General features: G+C 43.1%; 1 protein-coding gene across 2 annotated transcripts in view; it reads right to left on the minus strand.

Annotated features, from left to right (window-relative positions):
- Positions 1-21,628, minus strand: part of EXOC5 (exocyst complex component 5) — a 43,316-nt gene that overhangs the window by 15,667 nt on the left and 6,021 nt on the right. For both annotated transcript variants that reach the window (XM_063118193.1, XM_063118192.1), the window contains exons 2-10: positions 20,344-20,438; positions 18,910-19,057; positions 16,509-16,703; positions 9,823-9,887; positions 6,555-6,583; positions 6,340-6,449; positions 4,261-4,305; positions 3,366-3,506; positions 886-968 (exon numbers count right to left, since the gene is read on the minus strand). In XM_063118193.1, coding sequence (XP_062974263.1) covers positions 886-968; positions 3,366-3,506; positions 4,261-4,305; positions 6,340-6,449; positions 6,555-6,583; positions 9,823-9,887; positions 16,509-16,703; positions 18,910-19,057; positions 20,344-20,438 — 911 coding nt within the window. The remainder of the gene's footprint in view (positions 1-885; positions 969-3,365; positions 3,507-4,260; positions 4,306-6,339; positions 6,450-6,554; positions 6,584-9,822; positions 9,888-16,508; positions 16,704-18,909; positions 19,058-20,343; positions 20,439-21,628) is intronic.

The raw sequence follows: 21,628 nt of genomic DNA on the forward strand, positions 1-21,628 counted from the left end.
TAATAAATAAATTACAATTAGTGTTCAGCTCCAAGTTTCTTTAGCATGGAGGTTAACGTATTTAGGGCACCAAACTTCAAGTGCCACAGACAGAAACCGTGCAATCATCTCTCTGCCACTCCTCTTTCACCATCATTATCATCAACAACCATTCTTCTGAGCAGGAGGTCGTAAAAGAATACTGGACATGTCCACATTGGCCTCATCAACACCAAGCAGGATATTGCACTATGAAAGCGGTATATAAAAGGCAGGAGCCACACGACTGCTTTATAGCAGCATTGAAGTGCACTGACAACTGTTGGGGCCCATTGACACAGACCATAGACCGCTTTCATAGTGCAATATCCTGCTTAGTGTGGCTCCTGCCTTTTATATATTGCTTTCATAGTGCAATATCCTGCTTAGTGTGGCTCCTGCCTTTTATATATTGCTTTCATAGTGCAATATCCTGCTTAGTGTGGCTCCTGCCTTTTAGATATTGCTTTCATAGTGCAATATCCTGCTTGGTACAGATTAAGCCATAGTCACCTGGGGCCACCACCAAAAGGCACTTTTGTTAGCAGCATTTTTTGACACTAAATTCTTTTTGAATGCCTTTCTAGACTAACCTTCCACTTTCATAACCTAGCAAAGTTAGACGTGTGTGTGTGTGTGTGTGTGTGTGTGTGTGTGTGTGTGTGTGTGTGCATGTGCCAGTGGACAGCTGTGTGCATGAACAAACACTATTTCCAAAAAAGATCACACAGCTCAAAGAAGAGCCCACCATCCCAAAAGGAAGTAGCACCTACACACACAGCATCTGCAGAGGGACAAATCAAATTAAGCAAGCAGCCACAGGCCTTTGTAATTTGACTTTCTGAAGCATTATAAAGCAGCACCAACCTTGTATATAGTTCATAGAGGCTCTGGAGATACTGTTCTGCATCTGATTTCTTATGTTCTTCCAACTGGTCCTTTATATAACTCTGTGAAACCAAGGCAAATATTTCTAGTTATATATCTCCCTCAGGAACGAAGGCGTCTTGTTGTCTTGGATAAGAAGTTCCCCAAACTTCTTATCCAAGATGTTTGTATTAAATATACACATTTAAATCAGTTGGGGGAACTTCTTATCCAAGGCAACTGAAGTCCCCAAAATTAATGTCTCCCTCGTAATCCATGCCAATGTCACCCTGCCCCTATTGACCCCTGCCATTTCAAAAATCACACTGCTTCATTCCTACACTGTTCAAATTTCATCCTTTCATTGTAACCTAACTACTACTATTCTCATCTTTGTTCTACACACTGTAGGCGGTGGTGGAGGAAAAGGAACTGTCGCTAATCCTGATCTCCTTTGCAACGATTCCACCAGACGTGCTGTATTGTGTACCCCACTGAACAATGTATTTCTCCATTACAAATGAAATACCAATAGCTACTGAGCCAGGTATAAGGTTATGTTCTTGTCATACAAAGCCCTAAACAACTTGGGACCAGGATTCCTAGCAGACCGCCTTCCCTTATACATACCCGGGCAATCTTTAAAATCATAGAATAGCAGAGTCGGAAGGGGCCTACAAGGCCATCGAGTCCAACCCCCTGCTCAGTGCAGGAATCCACCCTAAAGCATCCCTGACAGATGGTTGTCCAGCTGCCTCTTCAAGGCCTCTAGTGTGGGAGAGCCCACAACCTCCCTAGGTAATGGATTCCATTGTCGTACTGCTCTAACAGTCAGGAAGTTTTTCCTGATGTCCAGCTGGAAAAATCATCAGAGTAGGCCTTGCTGGTCATTCCGAAACTAACAGAATGTCTCCATGCAATACCCCGGCGGTGAGCCTTCTTGGTGGTGGCACCTACCCTTTGGAAAACCCTCCCTCAGGCAGTTCGGGAGGCAGAAACTGTGGCATCGCCTCTCTTGCCAGAGAACTCTGTAGCCAGCGGGAAAAGTCAATGCAACGGAAAACTCCATGGAGCCTGCCACACACCATGCAGAACAACGGTTGTGCAGGAACTCTCCTCCGCACAGCGTGGATATTCTGCGTGGAGTGTTTTCCACACAAAAAAAAACCTCCACTGCGGGGTGAATTTTTCCTGCCAGACAACACATTTCTCAACGGTGGTATAAAAGCTCCACCGTGGAGTTCTAAAACCACTGTTGAGAAATATGTTGTCCAAACTGGTCCATTGCTCGTCTGCCCCTTCACCACGCTCAGGGATGCAGTCAAACGGGAAACCCCAGGTCTGAGAGGTAAAACAATGCGGAGCAGGAAGGGGAGCAAGCAGTAACCACTCTTAACTGGTGCAGAGAAGTAGCTGCTCTAGAAAATACAAAGCTCACACTAGGCTTGTGGTGATGTTACATTTTTAACACGAGAACATTCCACGATGCCTTTTTTACCCCTTCCCATAAAGGTTTTGTGAAGTAGGTTACTACTGTGTTCAGTGTACACACAGGGGTACCTCATGCTTTGTTTGTGTGAACTAGGGATGTGCTCTGCTTCCCCTCGAAACTGAGAAGCAGGAGCGGAGCGGGGGGCTTCGCCTACCCTTAAGGCGGAGGCGAAGAGGATTGGGGGGCCGGCGGAGCGTTGTGAAGAGGATCGAGGTGAAGGTGGATCCTCCGCCTCGATCCAGAGCTCCGCAAGAAAGGTAAGTGGTGTTTACCAGGCCCTGCCGCTGTCGCTGTCGCGCATGCGGTGACAGCGGCAGGGCCCGGTGAACCCCCCTCCCTCCTCTCCCTTACCTGCGTCCGTCTGCGGTCCCTCGGCTTCTTCAATTGAGCCCGCGGCTCAACCAGGAAGTCTAGGCCGGGCCCAGACTTCCTGGTTGAGCCACGGGCTCAATTGAAGAAGCCGAGGGACTGCGGACGGACGCAGGTAAGGCCCCCCCTCCCCCTTGGTCTCTGCAGCCTTACCTGGCGCCACTCTCCTCCACTGCGGAGCTCCGATTCGGAGCCAGAGCTCCGCGGCGAAGAGGAGCAGACTATGGGCGGAGCGGCGCGGAGTGGGCCGATCCGAAATTTTTGCATCGGCCCGCGGGGCGGATCGGGGGGTCCAGGCACACCCCTAGTGTGAACTGCCCGAGACTGCTCAATATAGCTGGGACTAAACTAGAGTTTGGACCCAGGTGTCCCAGTGACATTCTCCATACATGACTACTCCGGCAGGCAGAGAGACTGAGGAACACCCCAATCAAACACAATTTATTCTCACATGGAAAAAGCTTGAGTTTATAGCAATTAAGGTTTGAAATGTTGGAACAGACAGCTGTGGTGCAAAGGCACAAAGAAGAAAGCAATGAAACCCGCGTACATTCCTGTATTATTATTATTTTTAAAATCCTTAAGCAGGAGCAAACAGCTTGGAGTTCTTGTAAGTCACCTGAAGTCTGATTTCAAAGATATTCTGGATAAGTTTGGCCATTACGGTCTCTGGACTGCTAAATATATCTCCAACTTGTTTGTTCACATTCTGGCAGAGAATAGCAGTATCTTCAAAGATATCACTCCTCAAGTAGGCACCCTGAATGTTAGAGAAGTCAAAAGAGAGTTTGCACCATAATAATAATTATTATTACATTTCTATACCGCCCCATAGATGAAGCTAAATCCCAGGGAGAAAATATCTGTATCTGTAAAACAACACCGTAGATGTATGTTCTGGTGTAAAGGCTATGTTGCCATGGACGTCGGTAGTCCTGCTCCTTTCCTGCTTTTTGCCCCTCAGTCCCCTCACCACAGAATAATGCAGATATGGCTCATGAGTACAGAATCCCCCCCTCCGAAATTTCCATGCGGTACGGCCCTGCCCCCTCCCTCACGCTTCCCAATTAGCTGCCTCTGTCCCCTTCCCCTCCCCACTGGTAATGGCAGCCAAATCATAGAATCATAGAACAGTAGAGATGGAAGGGGCCTATAAGGCCATCGAGTCCAACCCCCTGCTCAACGCAGGAAACCAGCCTAAAGCAGCCCACCCGGCACCCGCCTTTGCGCCAGACTGATTGGCTGAGCAGGGCTGTCTGTCATCCTGCTGGCAAAAGGGCTGCCCTGCCGGTCTTCTGCAGAGGAAATTCATTGCTATTAAAGCTTGAGCTTCAAACTCTTTCAAACTTCCAACATTTCCTGCACGTCTACCCTGCTCAAGCTTCAGTTTAAAACAGAAATGAACAAAATCGGTCTGATAGCTCTCAAGTAATAAGCGTTACACTACAGTGTTCTTATACAGAAACCTTTGCAAATCTGACAAACACAAACCTACTTTAAACCAAGCCCCTTACCTCTTGGCACTGTTTTATATACACATCAACGCAGTGGGAATAGCCCTATGGGAGGAAGAAAAAGACGTCGCAATTCAGACATATTATTACTATCATTAATGAATTTTTCAAGTTTCATTTTGGGAAGTTCACTGGGCACCAACCATCCTTCCTTCTGTCTCTTTCCTTCCTTCCTCAGCCCCCTGGCCACCAAAGATAGCACCAGGACGGCAAAATAGACAATTAGCTGGATTTCAGCAGGTGTCATTTGAGTGCATGCAACATTGCATGTATGCATAAACTCAGTCTTTGCACCAATTTTACAGTATATACTAATCACCAATCAAACACACAAATTTGATGTCATATATACATAGACATAATCTTTGGCACCAATTTTACAATATAGACTAATCACAATGCATTTCACCATTCCAATAATTACAGTTTTACATACATGTAAACATAAGATTTTTAATTAGAATTTTAACCATTTCCATATCTGTATGCACCCATTTTTTAGTGTAGAAGTTTCATTACACCTTTAGCGTGGTAGTTTTATTGCACCAACAGGAGTCCGGTACATTAACCTGTTTCGCAAGATACTGCTTCTTCAGGAACATGCTAAGACATAAACATATATATATATATATATATATATATATATATATATATATATATAAAAATAAAGAAAAACCATTACTCACTGTATATTTTAAAGTCAGCACCTATCCTTAATATACTTATTTAGAATAAAAAAACCATCCCCAATGTTTAACTTAAGTTTCCTACCTTCTCTCAGACTGTAAGCAGGAGGTAGGAAACTAAGTTAAACATTGGGGATGGTTTGTTTATTCTAAATAAGTACATTAAGGATAGGTGCTGACTTTAAAATATACAGTGAGTAATGGTTTTTCTTTATTTTATATATATATATATATATATATATGTTTATGTCTTAGCATGTTCCTGAAGAAGCAGTATCTCGCGAAACAGGTTAATGTACCGGACTCCTGTTGGTGCAATAAAACTACCACGCTAAAGGTGTAATGAAACTTCTACACTAAAAAATGGGTGCATACAGATATGGAAATGGTTAAAATTCTAATTAAAAATCTTATGTTTACATGTATGTAAAATTGTAATTATTGGAATGGTGAAATGCATTGTGATTAGTCTATATTGTAAAATTGGTGCCAAAGATTATGTCTATGTATATATGACACCAAATTAGTGTGTTTGAATGGTGATTAGCGTATACTGTAAAATTGGTGCAAAGACTGAGTTTATGTATACATGCAATGCTGCAGTTATTGGAATGTTGATATAGAATTGTTATTATGATATAGAATTGTGATTGCAGAGGTCACATAAAGGGTTAAAATAGTATTGTGATTAATTATTGTTCTTAATTGTGGTTACCTTAGCTTTGTAATTACTATATCCAACCATTGCCTCCAATTATCTTGATTTGAATGCATGCAGCACCTGGTGAAATTCCCTCTTCATCACAACAGTTAAAGCTGCAGGAGCCCTGCCTAGCGTGACCAAATACAAAAGAGGGCAGGGCTCCTGCAGCTTTAACTGTTGTGGTGAAGAGGGAATTTCACCAGGTGCTGCAGGCATACAAATGACACCGGCTGAAATTCCTTTTCCTACGCAACTGTTGAAGACACAGGAGCCCTGCCCTCCTTTTCAAATGGTAAAATGAGTGCAATTGCAATTCATGGAGTGAACAGCACAACAGTCAAACTTCCAAGGACAGAAGGAACTACTTTAACCAGCAGCAAAATGTATTGATTTACATGCTGGGGAACAGCTGACAGGAGCCAAATTATCTGGGCAGATGAACAAAGGCTGCACAGTCCCCCTCCCCTCCCCACACCACCAATGGGAAAAGCCAGAGTTTCTGGAAGGCACTATGTTTAGCTGAAGTCATTCAGGTATTTAAAGGTCAAAACCCTTGCCTTAAATTGTACCCAACTTGGTTTAGGCTGAAATCCTATGCCTGTTCACTCAAAGTGAATCCCAGTGTGTTCAGCGGGGGCTACTCCCAGGGCAGTGCGCAAAGGATTGTAGCTGTAGAAACTGACTTCTAACCTTAAAGTGAAGCAAGACGGCTGCTACTTCTCTCATCCTGTAGATCTGTCCCCTTCTTTGCGCACTGGTGAACTCTTGGATTAGTTGGCACTCTAAATCATGGTATTTACCTGAGAGCAAGGGGGGTGGGAATAAAATAAAACATCAGAGTTGATGAAGCAGGAGCAACAGGGTAATTTTTTAATAGATTAAACAGGTTAAGGAGAGAATCTTACTTGCTATTTTGGATTTTACTTCAGAAAACCTGTTGGAAAAAAAAATATGTTTAATTAAAACCCACTCCTTAGCACTTCAACTCTCCAGCCAAGAACCACTTCACTTATCACACATATTAGTTGCAATACCTAAGATGATTATCTGAAGTGTCCATTAAACTCCCCCATAAAGAATAAACCACAAGCATACCAAGATGAACATACAAGTATACTTTTCAGAAGATGAGACTGGGGACCACTCCCTGTCTAGTTATCCTCGATGGCAAATATAGGTTTGTTGTAACCTAGTGTATGAAATACAGAGTTATCAGGAAGTGGACCAGTATAACCCAAAGGACAAGGGATTGGACTTGGGAAATGAGCTTTCAATTAACACCTCAAAAGAGAGACTCACAAGGAGAACGTTGGGTAAGTAACTAGTGCTGAACTTCAATTTTCCATCTGTACAATTTTTACAATAATGGCTAACCTCTCTACCTGCCCTTTGCTAAGGGAAGCGTGTGTCAGTGCAGGCTAGAAGATGCACAAGGCAAAATCCCACTAGCTGCACAAAACAATTTATAGCCAAGCTGATGCCCGGTGCATTTCAAACATGCAAGTTCTTTCTCAGCAGTAATCCCAATCAAGATCTGAACTTGACCTTCTAGAGAGCAAGCGACTAGAACATTTCTGTCTTGTCTTCACTGAGATTTCCCCCAAAGGAGAATTTCAATGTTCAAAACCAGTCTTCTAGTTCCAATTCAATTGAGCCTCAGACCTGGTTTTGGAACTGAGAGTGGCTGAGAGGCCCTGAGAGATTACCTTTGATAAGAGGACAGACTGAGTGTGACCCTCTTGATTCTCTTGGTCCTCTCCCAGCTTTCAATATTGTCAACCATGGTATGCTTGCAGTTAGGCTGCCTGTGTTCAGGCTTGGAAGTTACGGCACTGCAGAGGTTCTGCTCCTACTTGAATGGTCAATGCCAGAAGGCATTGCTATGGGCGTACTGCTGTGTCCTCCAGCACTTCTGCTATGGAGTACCACAGGGCTCTATTTTATCCCGCATGCTGTTTAACATCTATATGAATCTGCTGCAAGAAATCACCTAGAAATGTGGACTGATGACACCCAATTCTATCGCTCCTTTTCTTCTAATTCAAGTGATGCAGCAGTGTTCTGAATCAGCAGTTAGATGCGGTAATGGAATGGATGAGGGCCAATAAACTGAGACTCAGTCCAGACAAAAAGATGATACTGTTAGTGGTTGGTTCGCCGGCCTGGCTAGATACAGTGGGTGGTTTGCCTGCCTGGACTCCCCCTAAAGGGTCAGGTTCACAGTCTGGGAGTGCTCATGGATCCAGCATTGTCACTGGGGCCTCTATGGCTGAGCACTTTTGTTCAGCTAATCTGATATTATTTTTATTTTTTATTCATTTATTACATTTTTATACCGCCTAATAGCCGAAGCTCTCTGGGCGGTTCACAAAAATTAAACCATAATAAAACAACAAACAGGTTAAAAGCACAATTACGAAATACAGTATAAAAAGCGCAACCAGGATAAAACCACGCAGCAAAATTGATATAAGATTAAAATACAGAGTTAAAACAGTAAAATTTAAATTTAAGTTAAAATTAAGTGTTAAAATAATGAGTGAATGAAAAGGTCTTCAGCTGGCGACGAAAGGAGTACAGTGTAGGCGCCAGGCGGACCTCTCTGGGGAGCTCATTCCACAACCGGGGTGCCACAGCAGAGAAAGCCCTGCTCCTAGTAGCCACCTGCCTCACTTCCTTTGGCAGGGGCTCACGGAGAAGGGCCCCTGTAGATGATCTTAAGGTCCGGGCAGGTACATATGGGAGGAGGCATTCCTTCAAATAACCTGGCCCCAAACCGTTTAGGGCTTTAAATGTCAATACCAGCACTTTGAATCGGGCCCGGACCTGGACTGGCAGCCAATGAAGCTGGAAAAGGACTGGCGTGATGTGGTCTCGCCGGCCAGTCCCTGTTAGTAAACAGGCTGCCCTGTTTTGTACCAGTTGAAGTGTCCGGACCGTTTTCAAAGGCAGCCCCACGTATAACGCATTGCAGTAATCCAAGCGAGAGGTTATCAGAGCATGGATAACTGTAGTCCCAATTCCCACTGCTTCGCTACAGTTATCCACGCAGTGATAAGCTTTTGCTTGAGTTACTGCAATGTGTTGTACCGATTGCCTTTGACAATGGTCTAGAAACTTCAACTAGTTCAAAACAGGGTGGCGTATTATGTCAGCACTTTGTCATCTGCACTGGCTTCCACTCAGTTTCCAGCCCCAAGTCAAAGTGTTGGTATTAACCTTGAAAGCCCTAAATGGCTTGGGGCCAGGTTACCTGAAGGAGTGTCTCCTCCCGTACGCACCTACCCAAATCCTAAAATCACCTACTGAGGCCCTTCTTGGCTGCCGCCACCAAATGAGGTGAGATGGCTGACTACTAGGGAGAGGGCTTTTTCAGTGGTGGTGCCCTGGTTATGGAATGTCCATCCAAGAGAGGAGCACCTGCTGTGTCCTTTTGGCACCAGGTGAAGACCCTGTCATTCTCCCATGCTTTTTAGGGCACAATCTTATGCGTGTTTAAACAGAAAAAAGGCCTACAACTCCCAGCATTCCCCAGCAGTTAAGACTTTTCTCTGTCTAAACCTACATAGGATTGTCCCCTCAACCTTTCAGATTTAAAAATGTGTTTTAAATGCTTGTGCTGCTGTTGTCCTCTGCTGTTTGTATTACCTTTAATTCTTTTTAGTTTTCAGATTATGTTTTATTATATTTGTGTGCTTTATTGTTTTACCTTATTTCGTGAACCACCCAGAGAGCTTTGGCTAATGGCTAAAATATGCACTAAATAAATAAATATAAATTAGCATTAAAATGTTTACATTTCAGGGTTCTTGGGTAAGATGTGCCTCCTACTGACTGAACGATTAAGCCTGCAATCCTATGCACGTTTATCTGGGAGTAAGTTCCATGGAACATAGTAGAACTTACATCTAAGTAAATCAGCTTAAGATTGCATTGTAAATCATCTATCATACGGTCACATGCCACAGAAGGGGAAAATGTCTTTAAGCAGAAGGGGGGATTAATTCTAAACAAAAAAAAGTATTTTGTTAATGAAGTTTCTTGCATGAAATTTGTCATGCCTCTAGAATTTCGGGTCATGACATTTTCCCCCCTTCAAAACACTATTAAACAAGTCAGTTGAAAAAGAGACAGAAATCAAAGACATTTTTACTATTGTCAGTCATACGTCACCTGTCAAAAGGTAATTCCTGTGCTATCAGATGCAGCTTCTGGATAATATCAGCCGCCTCTTCAATCTAGAAGGAAAAGCCATAAAATTTACTGTAAGAGAAAACTACGCCAGTAGATCACTTGCTCCTGAAAGCATTTCCCAGTGCCCTTCTTATTATACAGAAATGATATCAGCCACTTATTTTATAGACAGTCTGAAATATTTCTGGGAAATATTTCCATAATGCATCTATAACTGATAGGTCACCTGGAACCTGCCCTCAGATTTCAAATCCTCCCTCAAAATTAAGTTGCAAAGAGTTTATTTAAATCTTTATCTACTAAACCTGCAATCATACGGACTCTTCGCAAGACCAATATAATTTTGGGGGAAGTTCCTACCAAGTTCTTAAACCAGAAACAGAGCTGCTCCTTTTGAGGTAGCTGTTGCCTCATTTACTCCACTGTATGTGACAGGCTAGAGGGCAGTGAAATGGTCCTCTGAGAAGTCAGAAGATAAAGTCTACTATCGCCCTCACCGTCAGCTCAGGAGCTATCTTGCCTTCAAGGTGGTTTCTCCCAATCTACTGCCAGACCAAGTGTGTCATTGTGGTGAGAGTACTGGACTAAGATGGAGGAGTTCAGTGGAGTGGTAGGACACCTGCTTCCCATGCAGAATTATTATTATTATTATTATTATTATTATTATTATTGTTGTTGTTGTTGTTGTTGTTGTTGTATCCCACTCTATATCACTAGGTTATCAGGCCGGCGTACAGATAAAATTATACAATATAAAACAATATACACAGCTAAAACAAATTAAACCATTAATCAAGCTAAAAGCAGTATAGAATTTAAAAGCAGTAAAACCAAATAAAACAGTTAAAACAATGTGTGAGCTTGGTGAATTTAACCATTAAAGGCTTTGTTAAAAAGCCATGTTTGTTGGCTCCAGTCATGCCTCCAAGGGGAGGGCATTCCACAGCCGGGGTGCCACAACAGAGAAAGCCCTCTCCCATGTCCCACCATAGCATATGTCTTGCGTTGGTGGGATGCAGAGGAGGGCTCAAGTTCAATCCCCGGCGTCCAGTTCTGGGCTCCACAATTCAAGAAGGACGCAGACAAACTGGAGCGTGTTCAGAGGAGGGCAACCAGGATGATCAGGGCTCTGGAAACAAAGCCCTATGAGGAGAGACTGAAAGAACTGGGGGCATGTTTAGCCTGCAGAAGAGAAGATGGAGGGGAGACATGAGAGCACTCTTCAAATATTTGAAAGGTTGTCCCACAGAAGAGGGCCAGGATCTCTTCTCGATCCTCCCAGAGTGCAGGACACGGAATAACGGGCTCAAGTTACAGGAAGCCAGATTTCAGCAGGACATCAGGAAAAACTTCCTGACTGTTAGAGCAGTACGCCAATGGAACCAGTTACCTAGGGAGGTTGTGGGCTCTCCCACACTAGAGGCATTCAAGAAGCAGCTGGACAATCCGTCAGGGATGCTTTAGGGTGGATCCCTGCATTGAGCAGGGGGTTGGACTCGATGGCCTTGTAGGCCCCTTCCAACTCTACTATTCTATGATTCTGTGATCTATGTGCAGATCTGGGAAAGAGCCGTGTCTGAAACTATGGAGAGCTGCTGCCAGTCAGTGTAGACAACACTGATCTAGCTGGATCAAGACTCTGACTTGGCAAAAAGCAGCTTCCTATGTTCCAGTCTAGGTGGCCCTGCATGAGTCATCTCTCTTGGCCTGACCTACCTCAAAGGGTTGTTATGAAGATAAACTGGAGGGGGAACAATATACAAGCCATCATTGGAGGAAAGGCAGGATAAAAATGTGATATATAAATAAACAAATGCCTAGTAGCTTAACACAGAGAATATCATTAAGTTCTTTGGGAAGGAGAAATCGCCAAAATAAATTATGAATAATCTTTCAACAGCAAAGACAATTCTTTAAAGGTTAACAGTTGGCTTTGGGCCTGTACGAAGGAAACCTTCAACTAACACGCAACCAGAATTTTAGTGGCAAAACACACAAAGTGCATAAAGAGGTTGTGCAAAATTCTAGTCTGAGTGAGACAGCCTAGCCTGACATGGTGAAATAATTTTTTTGTCTTTTCATGACTGCTTGTCATGACAAGCTAAGGTAGCTGAGCAGGTTTTATCATCCATGCAAGTGAACTTCAGTGAGATTTGCAAAGCTGGGTTAAAAATAGGCAAAAAATAGGGTTTTGAAAACTGCTAAGATTATTAAGGCAATCAAAACCCTTTGAAGTATACAGTGGCCATGTGAACACAAATGGTCTGGTGCAGCAGGCTGGGATTCTTTGCACATGGTCACTGGGACCGCACTACAAGCGGTTCACGCCTACTGATGTGTTATAAATGCAGAGCAATAGCAATTCACAATACTGAGGTAGGAAAAAGATTTCTGGACGATATAATCGAAGACACTTTCTAACCTATATCTCCTAGGAATAGCCGGTCGGGTGTCCCTGTTTGAAGGCACCCTGAGAACCTTTCATCAGGGACATCTAACACTCATACACACACCTGCTTACACCTTCCCAAGGGAAGGGCAGGCAAGGTGTGGCTGGTGGTATTATTATTATTATTATTATTATTATTATTATTATTATTATTAATATAGCACCATCTATGTACATGGTGCTGTACATAGTAAAAGAATAAAACCAACACCCTGCCACATAGGCTTACATTCTTAATAATATCATAATAAAACAATAAGAAAGGGAAGACAATGCACCAAATAGGCACAGGGGACAATAAAACTAACAGTGTGGAAGTAAGAACAGAGTCAAGTTATAAAAGCTGTAGAAGAAAGAAAAGTTGTCAATTGAGCTTTAAAAACCGTCATTGAACTCGTGGTGCGCAAATGCTCTGGAAGGAAATTCCAGGCATAAGGGGCAGCGAGAGAAAATGGACGAAACCTAGCAAGAGAAGTAGAAGCCCTCGGGTGGGTAAGAAACATGGCATTCAATGAGCGAAGGGGACGAGCGGGGCAATAGTGTGAGATGAGAGAAGAAAGATAGGAAGGAGCTAGACTGTGACAAGCTTTGAAAGTCAACAGGAGAAGCTTATACTGGATTCTGAGGTGAATTGGAAGCCAATGATAGGATTTCAGAAGTGGAGTAACATGATCAGAGCGGTGAGCCAAGAAGATGATCTTAGCAGCAGAGTGGTGAACAGAAACCAACGGACTGATGTGAGAAGAAGGAAGGCCAGTGAGAAGAAGGTTACAATAGTCCAGCTGAGAAATAACCAAAGCATGAACAAGAGTCTTGGCAGAAGAGTCAGACACTCCTGTTGACCTACAAAGCTTTTCACTGTCTAGCTCCTTCCTATCTCTCCTCTCTCATCTCACACTATTGCCCCGCTCGTGCTCTTCGCTCCTCTGATGCCATGTTTCTCGCCTGCCCAAGGGCCTCTACTTCCCTTGCTCGGCTTCGTCCATTTTCTTCTGCTGCCCCTTACGCCTGGAACGCTCTTCCAGAACATTTGAGAACTACAAGTTCAATCGCAGCTTTTAAAGCTCAACTAAAAACTTTTCTTTTTCCTAAAGCTTTTAAAACTTGATGTTGTGCGGACTTTATACTGTTAGTTTTACCCTACCCTGTGCCTGCTTACCCTACCCTGTGCCTGTTGGCATTCTCTTCCCCTCCTTATTGTTTTACTATGATTTTATTAGATTGTAAGCCTATGCGGCAGGGCCTTGCTATTTACTGTTTTACTCTGTGCAGCACCATGTACATTGATGGTGCTATATAAATAAATAAATAAAGAAGAAGAAGAAGAAGAAGAAGAAGAAGAAGAAGAAGAAGAAGATGATGATCCTGGCAATATTATATAAGAAAAAATGACAGGACTTAGCTACTGCCTCAATATGAGGAGTGATACGCCAGCTGCACCCCTTCCTAGAGTCGGAAGACCGAAAGACGGTAGTGCACGTGCTGGTAACTTGGAGGCTCAACTTCTGCAATGCGCTCTATATAGGTTTACCTGTGTGCCTAATCCGGAAACTTCAACTAGTTCAAAATACGGCAGCCAGGTTGGTCACCAGTACACCACATTACACCAGTTTTAAAATCTCTTCACTGGCTGCTGATTAGTTTCCGGGAGAAGTATAAAGTGTTGGTTATTACCTTTAAAGCCCTACATGGTTTGGGTCCAGGCTACCTGCGGGATCACCTTCTCCCGTACAATCCGCCCCGCACACTCAGGTCCTCTGGGAAGAACTTCCTTCAGCCAGCCAAAAGTAGGCTGACAGGTATTACCCAGAGGACCTTTTCCTCTGCTGCTCCCAGACTGTGGAATGGCCTGCTGGAGGAGATTCATCAACTTAACAGTCTTTTAGCATTTAAGAAAGCTATAAAGACTGATCTCTTCCGGCAGGCCTATCCAGTGGAATTGTAGGATGCTTTTAGGATGTTTTATGATTTTAGGAAGTTTTAACAATGTATACTGTGTTTTGATTAATATTTTATGTATTTTATCCTTGCTGTTGTTCCCTGCCTCGATCAGAATGGAGAGGCAGGTTAGAAATTATTATTATTATTATTATTATTATTATTATTATTATTATTATTATTGAGTGAGGGGTCAAATGTGGTAGGGCACAGCTGGTTGAATACATCCCAAATGCTTTCAGGAAGCAGCATCAAACATCCTCCAGAGCCGGTGGGAGAACGAAGTGCCACTTTGGCCACCATGTGCCCAAGACTCTCTAGATGTCTTGGCTGTGGGGCTACCAAACAACCCCATTTGAAAGTGTGTGCTTGTGAAAGTGGGCACTTGTGAAAATGCACATCTGTGCACTTGCTCAAATCTCCCTCAAATCCGTATTTTCACACTTTAGCCTATGGAGGAAAATGCACATTTTTTATCACAAAAAATCACATTTTGAAAACGGGGTAAAATGCCCACTTTTAAAAATGTGTATTTTCCCCAACTGAAAGGGGGGGAGGCTTTGCTCGCATTCAGAACTGCAAACGAGATGAAAAGAGGAAGAATTCAGAGAACCTCAAACGAGTTTGCATGTCACATATTCACCCATCCCCGGTCCTAACATTTATCTATATTACTACGCAAATAGTTTGAACTGATTTTGGAATGATACAGAAAAGCAAATTATATAGGAAAACAGAAGATACAACTTTCAAGACATTAGAGCAAATGTTTATTAGCATGCAATTGCCAACCCTATGGTGGTGAAAACCTAAAGACAAAGTATCAGAAATAAAGAAAAATGCAGTTCTAGTTATCTTACTTGGTGTCTAGGATAAATTTAGATGAGGATTATCTTCAAATAACTCTCCCTTGACATTCAGTTCAAATTTCAGTGATATGTGGAGTACCGGATGCTTTAAAATGTGGAGATCTTTTGGAATGAATAAGTACATGGGCCTGACTGAAAATGTACAAACTGTATGGAAACATCTATCCGATTAAGGAAGCTACGGGAGAATATAGAACTTTATTTTAGTAATTTCAGAACAGAAGCATCTTAACTTAAAGTAGAAAAATGAGAAAAATGAGATGTAAATGGACAAAGAAAAGTGATGTACGTATTAAGGGTGGGGGGGGGAGAATTTGGGGACGTTGCTGGAGAAAAGAATTGGAAATATGTGTGGAAGAAAGTACGACTATCTTCAGCATCTAAGAGAAAATTGCTAGAACAGGCTGATGTCACGGTAGCCCCCCTCCTATGGAACTCCCTGCCTCTGGAGGTCAGGCAGGCGCCAACTTTGTATTCCTTTCGGCGCCTCCTGAAAAACATCATTATTCCAGGAAGCCTTTCCTTAATGACCAGCCAAGGTTCACTGTACATTTTGCTTCTTTTAAAATCTATTTAAAAGTGTTTTATTCTGTTTTTATTTTATTTTATCTTGTACACCGCTCCGAAATTTTGAATGGGGAGAGGTATATAAATATTGTAAATAAATAAACGGTATTTGGTGTTTAAACTGAAAAAAAATGTGGTTTAAGCACTGCTTGCAAACTAGGATCAGATTGGACGTCTTGGGAAACTATGGTTAAACAAACCACAATATTTGCTTCAATGCCAAACGCATGAGGAGAGGAGGGAACAAGGCCTATTCCTTGTCCAACAAAAATGGTTTATTAAACCAAAACGGTTACATCTGAACAAGGCCACAGTGGGGCTTTATATCTTATGTCTTGGTTTTAAATTGTGAATCCAGATTCTCAAGGAGAGAACTATTCCCACACCTGCTGAGTTTTCATTGTACGCTCTTAGGAAGAAATGGAGTTTCTTAGAGCCTAAAAACACATCCTGATACTGTTATCTCTATAAAGAGATCTCTCTCAAGAGTCGTTTAGGGAGAAGTGTTCATTCACAAGTCAGATGAATTAAAGCAGGAAGTTCAGAAGAAGAAGAAAAACACAAGAGATTTCCAAAGTATTCTAAAGAGTTTCTCTCTCAACATTCTTCCAAGTCGCTTATGATTTTGCAAAATGGAGAGGGGGAAAAAAGGTGACAGCATTGCCACATTGAGAATGGCTGAATCTGCAGGTAAAGGAAGTTAATCTCCACCCCAGAACAATGAAGCCTGGACAAGACGCTCACTGGGGAATCAGACCGTGGAAAAGTTATGGCAAGAATTGTAATTAGGGCAACTCAGCTTATGGTGAGCATCCTCTTTCAATCCCGCTGACGGGTCTTACCTTTTCAGGGTTGGTGAAAACATCAGACTTCAGCTCTCCATCTAGAAACTCATTAAAGTACTTCATCAGTTTGTGAGCCTCTACTAGCCGTTGCCGGGGCGTGTTGACCCCCTCCAGCAGGTCGCCAAGGTGACAGACTTTAGTTGCTACGTAGCTGACATGCTCATCTAGTTCTTGGAAGTGTTGGAAGGCAACCTGGGAGAGAAGCAGCCAGACAAAGCAATAATGTTTGTGTTTACTGTAATTAAGGAAAGTCAAGCTATTCAATAATATTCAAAAGAACAAAGGGCTCAGAAGCCAAGAGAGGGGAAGATTTAGCACCCAGCCGTTCTCCAGTAAAATGTGCAAACATCCACAGAAATCAAAAGCAAGCTGATGAAATAACAGAGCCTGAAGTGGCACGAAGCAAACTAATTGTAGTGGTATGAACTGCATGGCGTGGATCTAAACACAGATTTGATCGGGGTAGTACCTAAAATATGTAGCGGCCTAAACGCTCAGTCAGATTGGTTCTAATCGTTTAAGCAAAATATACAGACTATGCACACATAGTTCTTTCCATCTTAATGGAATGTATGGGTGAATGGGGTGCATGGGGTCTTTGAGTGAATGCATGTGTTCATGCGTGTGTTTGTTTGGAGTGAGTGATGCTGAGTGTGTGCGTGTGCACGTGTGTGAGTTGGGGATGATTTGGAGGTGATATTCCTATTAAATCATAGAACCATAGAATCATAGAATAGCAGAGTTGGAAGGGGCCTACAAGGCCATCTAGTCCAACCCCCTGCTCAATGCAGGAATCCACCCTAAAGCAGCCCTGACAGATGGTTGTCCAGCTGCCTCTTGAAGGCCTCTACTGTGGGAGAGCCCACAACCTCCCTAGGTAACTGATTCCACTGTCGCACTGCTCTAACAGTCAGGAAGTTTTTCCTGATGTCCAGCCGGAATCTGGCTTCCTTTAACTTGAGCCCGTTATTCCGTGTCCTGCACTCTGGGAGGATCGAGAAGAGATTCTGGCCCTCCTCTGTGTGACAACCTTTTAAGTATTTGAAAGGTATTTAGGGTGGATTCCTGCATTGAGCAGGGGGTTGGACTCGATGGCCTTGTAGGCCCCTTCCAACTCTGCTATTCTATGATTCTATGATTCTATGAAGAGTGCTATCATGTCTCCCCTCAACCTTCTCTTCTCCAGGCTAAACATGCCCAGTTCTTTCAGTCTCTCTTCATAGGGCTTTGTTTCCAGACCCCTGATCATCCTGGTTGCCCTCCTCTGAACACGCTCCAGCTTGTCTGCATCCTTCTTGAAGTGTGGAGCCCAGAACTGGACGCAATACTCTAGATGAGGCCTAACCAGGGCTGAATAGAGAGGAACCAGTACCTCACGTGATTTGGAAGCTAGACTTCTATTAATGCAGCCCAAAATAGCATTTGCCTTTCTTGCAGCCATATCGCACTGTTGGCTCATATTCAGCTTGCGATCTACAGTTGTAGACTCATGCACGGCCAGCAGGACTAGCTAATGGTTGCAGATTTAGAGTATGATGTAATCAAAGCAACTGGAGATACATTTTCATATGTAAAGGGTATTTGTATAGACTTTAAGGAAAACTGATTTACTGTATCTCATTTCACCTTGTTAGTGGCTGATGAGAGGCAAAAGATTGATTCCATTGTCTTTGTAACAACCCATCCTCGCTACTAAGAACAGTAATGCCCTCTTACTGAAGCAACACACATACACTAAATAACATAAGAAGAGTCATGCTGGATCAGACCAAGGGTCCATCTAGTCCAGCACTCTGTTCACACAGGGGCCAACCAGCTGTCAGCCAGGGATCAACAAAGCAGGACATGGTGCAATAGCACCTTCCCACCCATGTTCCCCAGCAACTGGTGCACACAGGCTTACTGCCCCGAATACTGGAGATAGCAGTGAGGTGTAATGGCTAAAGTGTTGGACTGGGAGTCGGGAGATCCGGGTTCTAGTCCCCCACTCAGCCACGGAAACCCACTGGGTGACTTTGGGCCAGTCACAGACTCTCAGCCCAACCCACCTCACAGGATTGTTGTTGTGAGGATAAAATGGAGAGAAGGAGGAGGATTATGTACATCACCTTGGGTTCCTTGGAGGAAGAAAGGCGGGATAGAAATGCAATAATAATAATAATAGCACACAACCATCAGGGTTAGCCTTCTCTCAAATTAAGTTTTCTGCTAGGTATATGGGAAGCAAGTCCCAGTTGCCAAGTGATGGCCAGAGTGTGCCTCTACTGCTCCAGAATTAAAATTCAGGAGACAAAAATGACATCAATAACTTGTTACTTAAAACTGGGACACAAGCTTAGGACACGGTCCAGCAGGAAGTTCTCCTAGGCAAAAGCATGGAATGAGTCCTATTGCCTACCTGGTTGCTTTTTTGAAGCTCTTGAACTTTCTTGGCGAATTCTTTGGCTTCTCTCTGGACTTGCTGCTCTAACTTTTCCACCCTTCTCTGGATTCGCTCATCCAGCAACTTCAGCTCATTGATATGATTCACAAACTCTTCTTGTAATCTGATGAGTTTTGGGGGGAAGATAAGATTTGATAAAGCAGATGTTAGTATACAAAAGCTTATTCCTTGACAGTAAAATCATAATATTATGTAACAGAATATAATATTATGTGAGGATCGTGGAAATGTTTAAAAAGAAACTGAGGAGAGGTACACTAGTGAAAATATACAAGATAGATGTGTTTTAAAAACAAATATATAGCATATCATCATTTTGCTAAATGTTTTTCCATCCCACTCTCTTCTCCTCCTGCCCAAGAACTTCAGTCCTTAGTCTAATGTAAGCCTTACAAGATCTTGATTTGTCACATCATATGATACTTTTTCAGCATGCATTTGGCCCAGAATTAGTCTAGTGAGGGTCAGCTGAATTTCTGTACCAAACCAGAAAGAGTAAGTAAATTTGCCCCATAAAAGGCAGGTTTAGGAAATATCTAGGCAACCTCTTACTATAAGTCAAGCAAATACACAGACCAGGAAACCAACCTTAGGACATCTTTCTTGACCTGACTACTGTATGTGTACAGTTGAACACCAGAGGACTCTCAAGCTGGGCAGAGAGACATATAAATCCACACAAGGGCCCCTGAGCTTCAGCACCAGTTACAGGATCCTAGAAGGACTGGGAAAGACCTCTGCCCAGAAAGGGAAAGAACTAGATTCCAGACCCAAAGTCATGAACGGCTAACCGCCTCTTGCATATAATTCCTTGCCAGTTCACCTGAATAAATTGCACTGCCAACCCCAGAGGCAATGGGCAAATGAGACAGCCAGGAGAAAATTGATATGCTTATTAAAATGGATTAAAAGAAATTTGTGAAATGGCACTTCATCTACCAAAATACCACAATTTGCTCTTACTGCATAGGTCGTCTTGAATTCTATCCTGAACTAGCAACTTGCAAGAATCTGTCAGTTTGGGGACTGACCCCCAAAGTTAGCTCACGAAGCGGTTGATGTCACTTGTGGAAGCCAAAATGGCCTAGTCATTAAGCCACATTTTGACCTGTTCCTTCTCCAATCGGGGCTTTCGGAAGAAAACCTATCCCCTTCTACACTCTGTTTTCTTATTGCTTTCTACTTCCCCCCACCCTCTCCCCCACCCTAACAGGCTATTCTGAAAACCTGCTAAGGAGCTTTCATGGGGGGGGGGGGTCATAGAGATCCAGCAGCTTTCACAGCTGGAATGCTCACGGAGTACGTATTTGATTTGCACACTGCTTGCTCTTTGTTAGAGATGGCTTTAAAGTATTTATTGTACTGCGGGATTACGCCGCTGCATTTTACCTTTTGGGATCAAAAGCTTCCATGCCACCTCGGGAACCTCCGCCAGGAGTCCTCCATGCCAGGCGTTCAATGTACTCATCCGCCGCAAAGGGCTCCTAACCACACAAGAAAGAGACCCTTTTACAGCAAGCCGCAGCGGGAAGTGCAAGGATACATATTGTTTATATCTTACCGAGAAAGTAGTTAAAAGCTTTTTTCCCCCCTGCAGTGAATGCTTCATAAAGCATAGATAATGGGGCCAAGGGTACGTTTCACATTTGTGCACCTAATCTAAAAATTAGGCATTCTGAGAATGGTGAACATCTCGTTCAAGGTTTGCAAAACTGGCCTGCCTAAGCAGTGTTCCCCAACCTTTTTACGCTCCAAGACCTGTCATTCACTGCAAAGCTCTGTCAGGGCCTAGGCCCAACGCATTCAACAGCGTTCTCGCTCAACAGTGATGCTAACATTTTGGACAAAGGCTCCTTGCCATCCAATAGTTCAAGGAGAGCGCTAGATCAGGCAAGGAAAGGCGCACGTTGTTCCTTTAGACCAGTGGTTCCCAAACTTCTTCAGGTCACCGCCCCCTTGGTTCCACAAACGCATGCCCAGTGCCCCCTACCTTACACTATAAAAATCATTATTCAGAATAGTGGTTTTCAAAGACCCACGAAGGAAGATTTATTTATTTATTTATTTATTTATTTATTTCATTTCTATACTGCCCAATAGCCAAAGCTCTCTGGGCGGTTTACAAAATTATAAAAATAATAACAATAAAAATTATAAATAACAATAAAAATTATAAAAAACAACAATAAAATTAAAAACAGTAACAATTAATTGAACATTTATTCAAAATCCAATTGCATTTTTTTAGTTTATTCAATTAAACATAATTGATGGACTTGATCCAGTGATATCATCTTTTCAAAGTCTGATAGTCATTTAGCAAGATATCACATTTATTAACTAGGGTAGAGGACCTCACTATTCTGTAAATTCTTAATGTGATGGATGGGCTTCTTAAACAGCATTAATACATGTGTGGATTCTTCCCCTATATGGCTTGGGACCAAACTACCCTCTCCCATAAAAATGTCCCTGGGTTTTAAGACCTTCTGGAGAGGCGCTTCTCAGAAAAGACCACTTCAAGCGCCCCCCTGTCGCCCCTTTGCCTCTTAACGCCCCCCTGCCGCCCCCTTGCCTCCTAACGCCCCCTTATACAATCCCACCACCCCCAAGGGGGCAGTACCGCCCACTTTGGGAACCACTGCTTTAGCTCATCAGCCTCCGTTATCCCTTT

The sequence above is a fragment of the Elgaria multicarinata genome, chromosome 2 (genome assembly GCF_023053635.1).
Source record: "Elgaria multicarinata webbii isolate HBS135686 ecotype San Diego chromosome 2, rElgMul1.1.pri, whole genome shotgun sequence".
Lineage (NCBI taxonomy): Eukaryota > Metazoa > Chordata > Lepidosauria > Squamata > Anguidae > Elgaria > Elgaria multicarinata.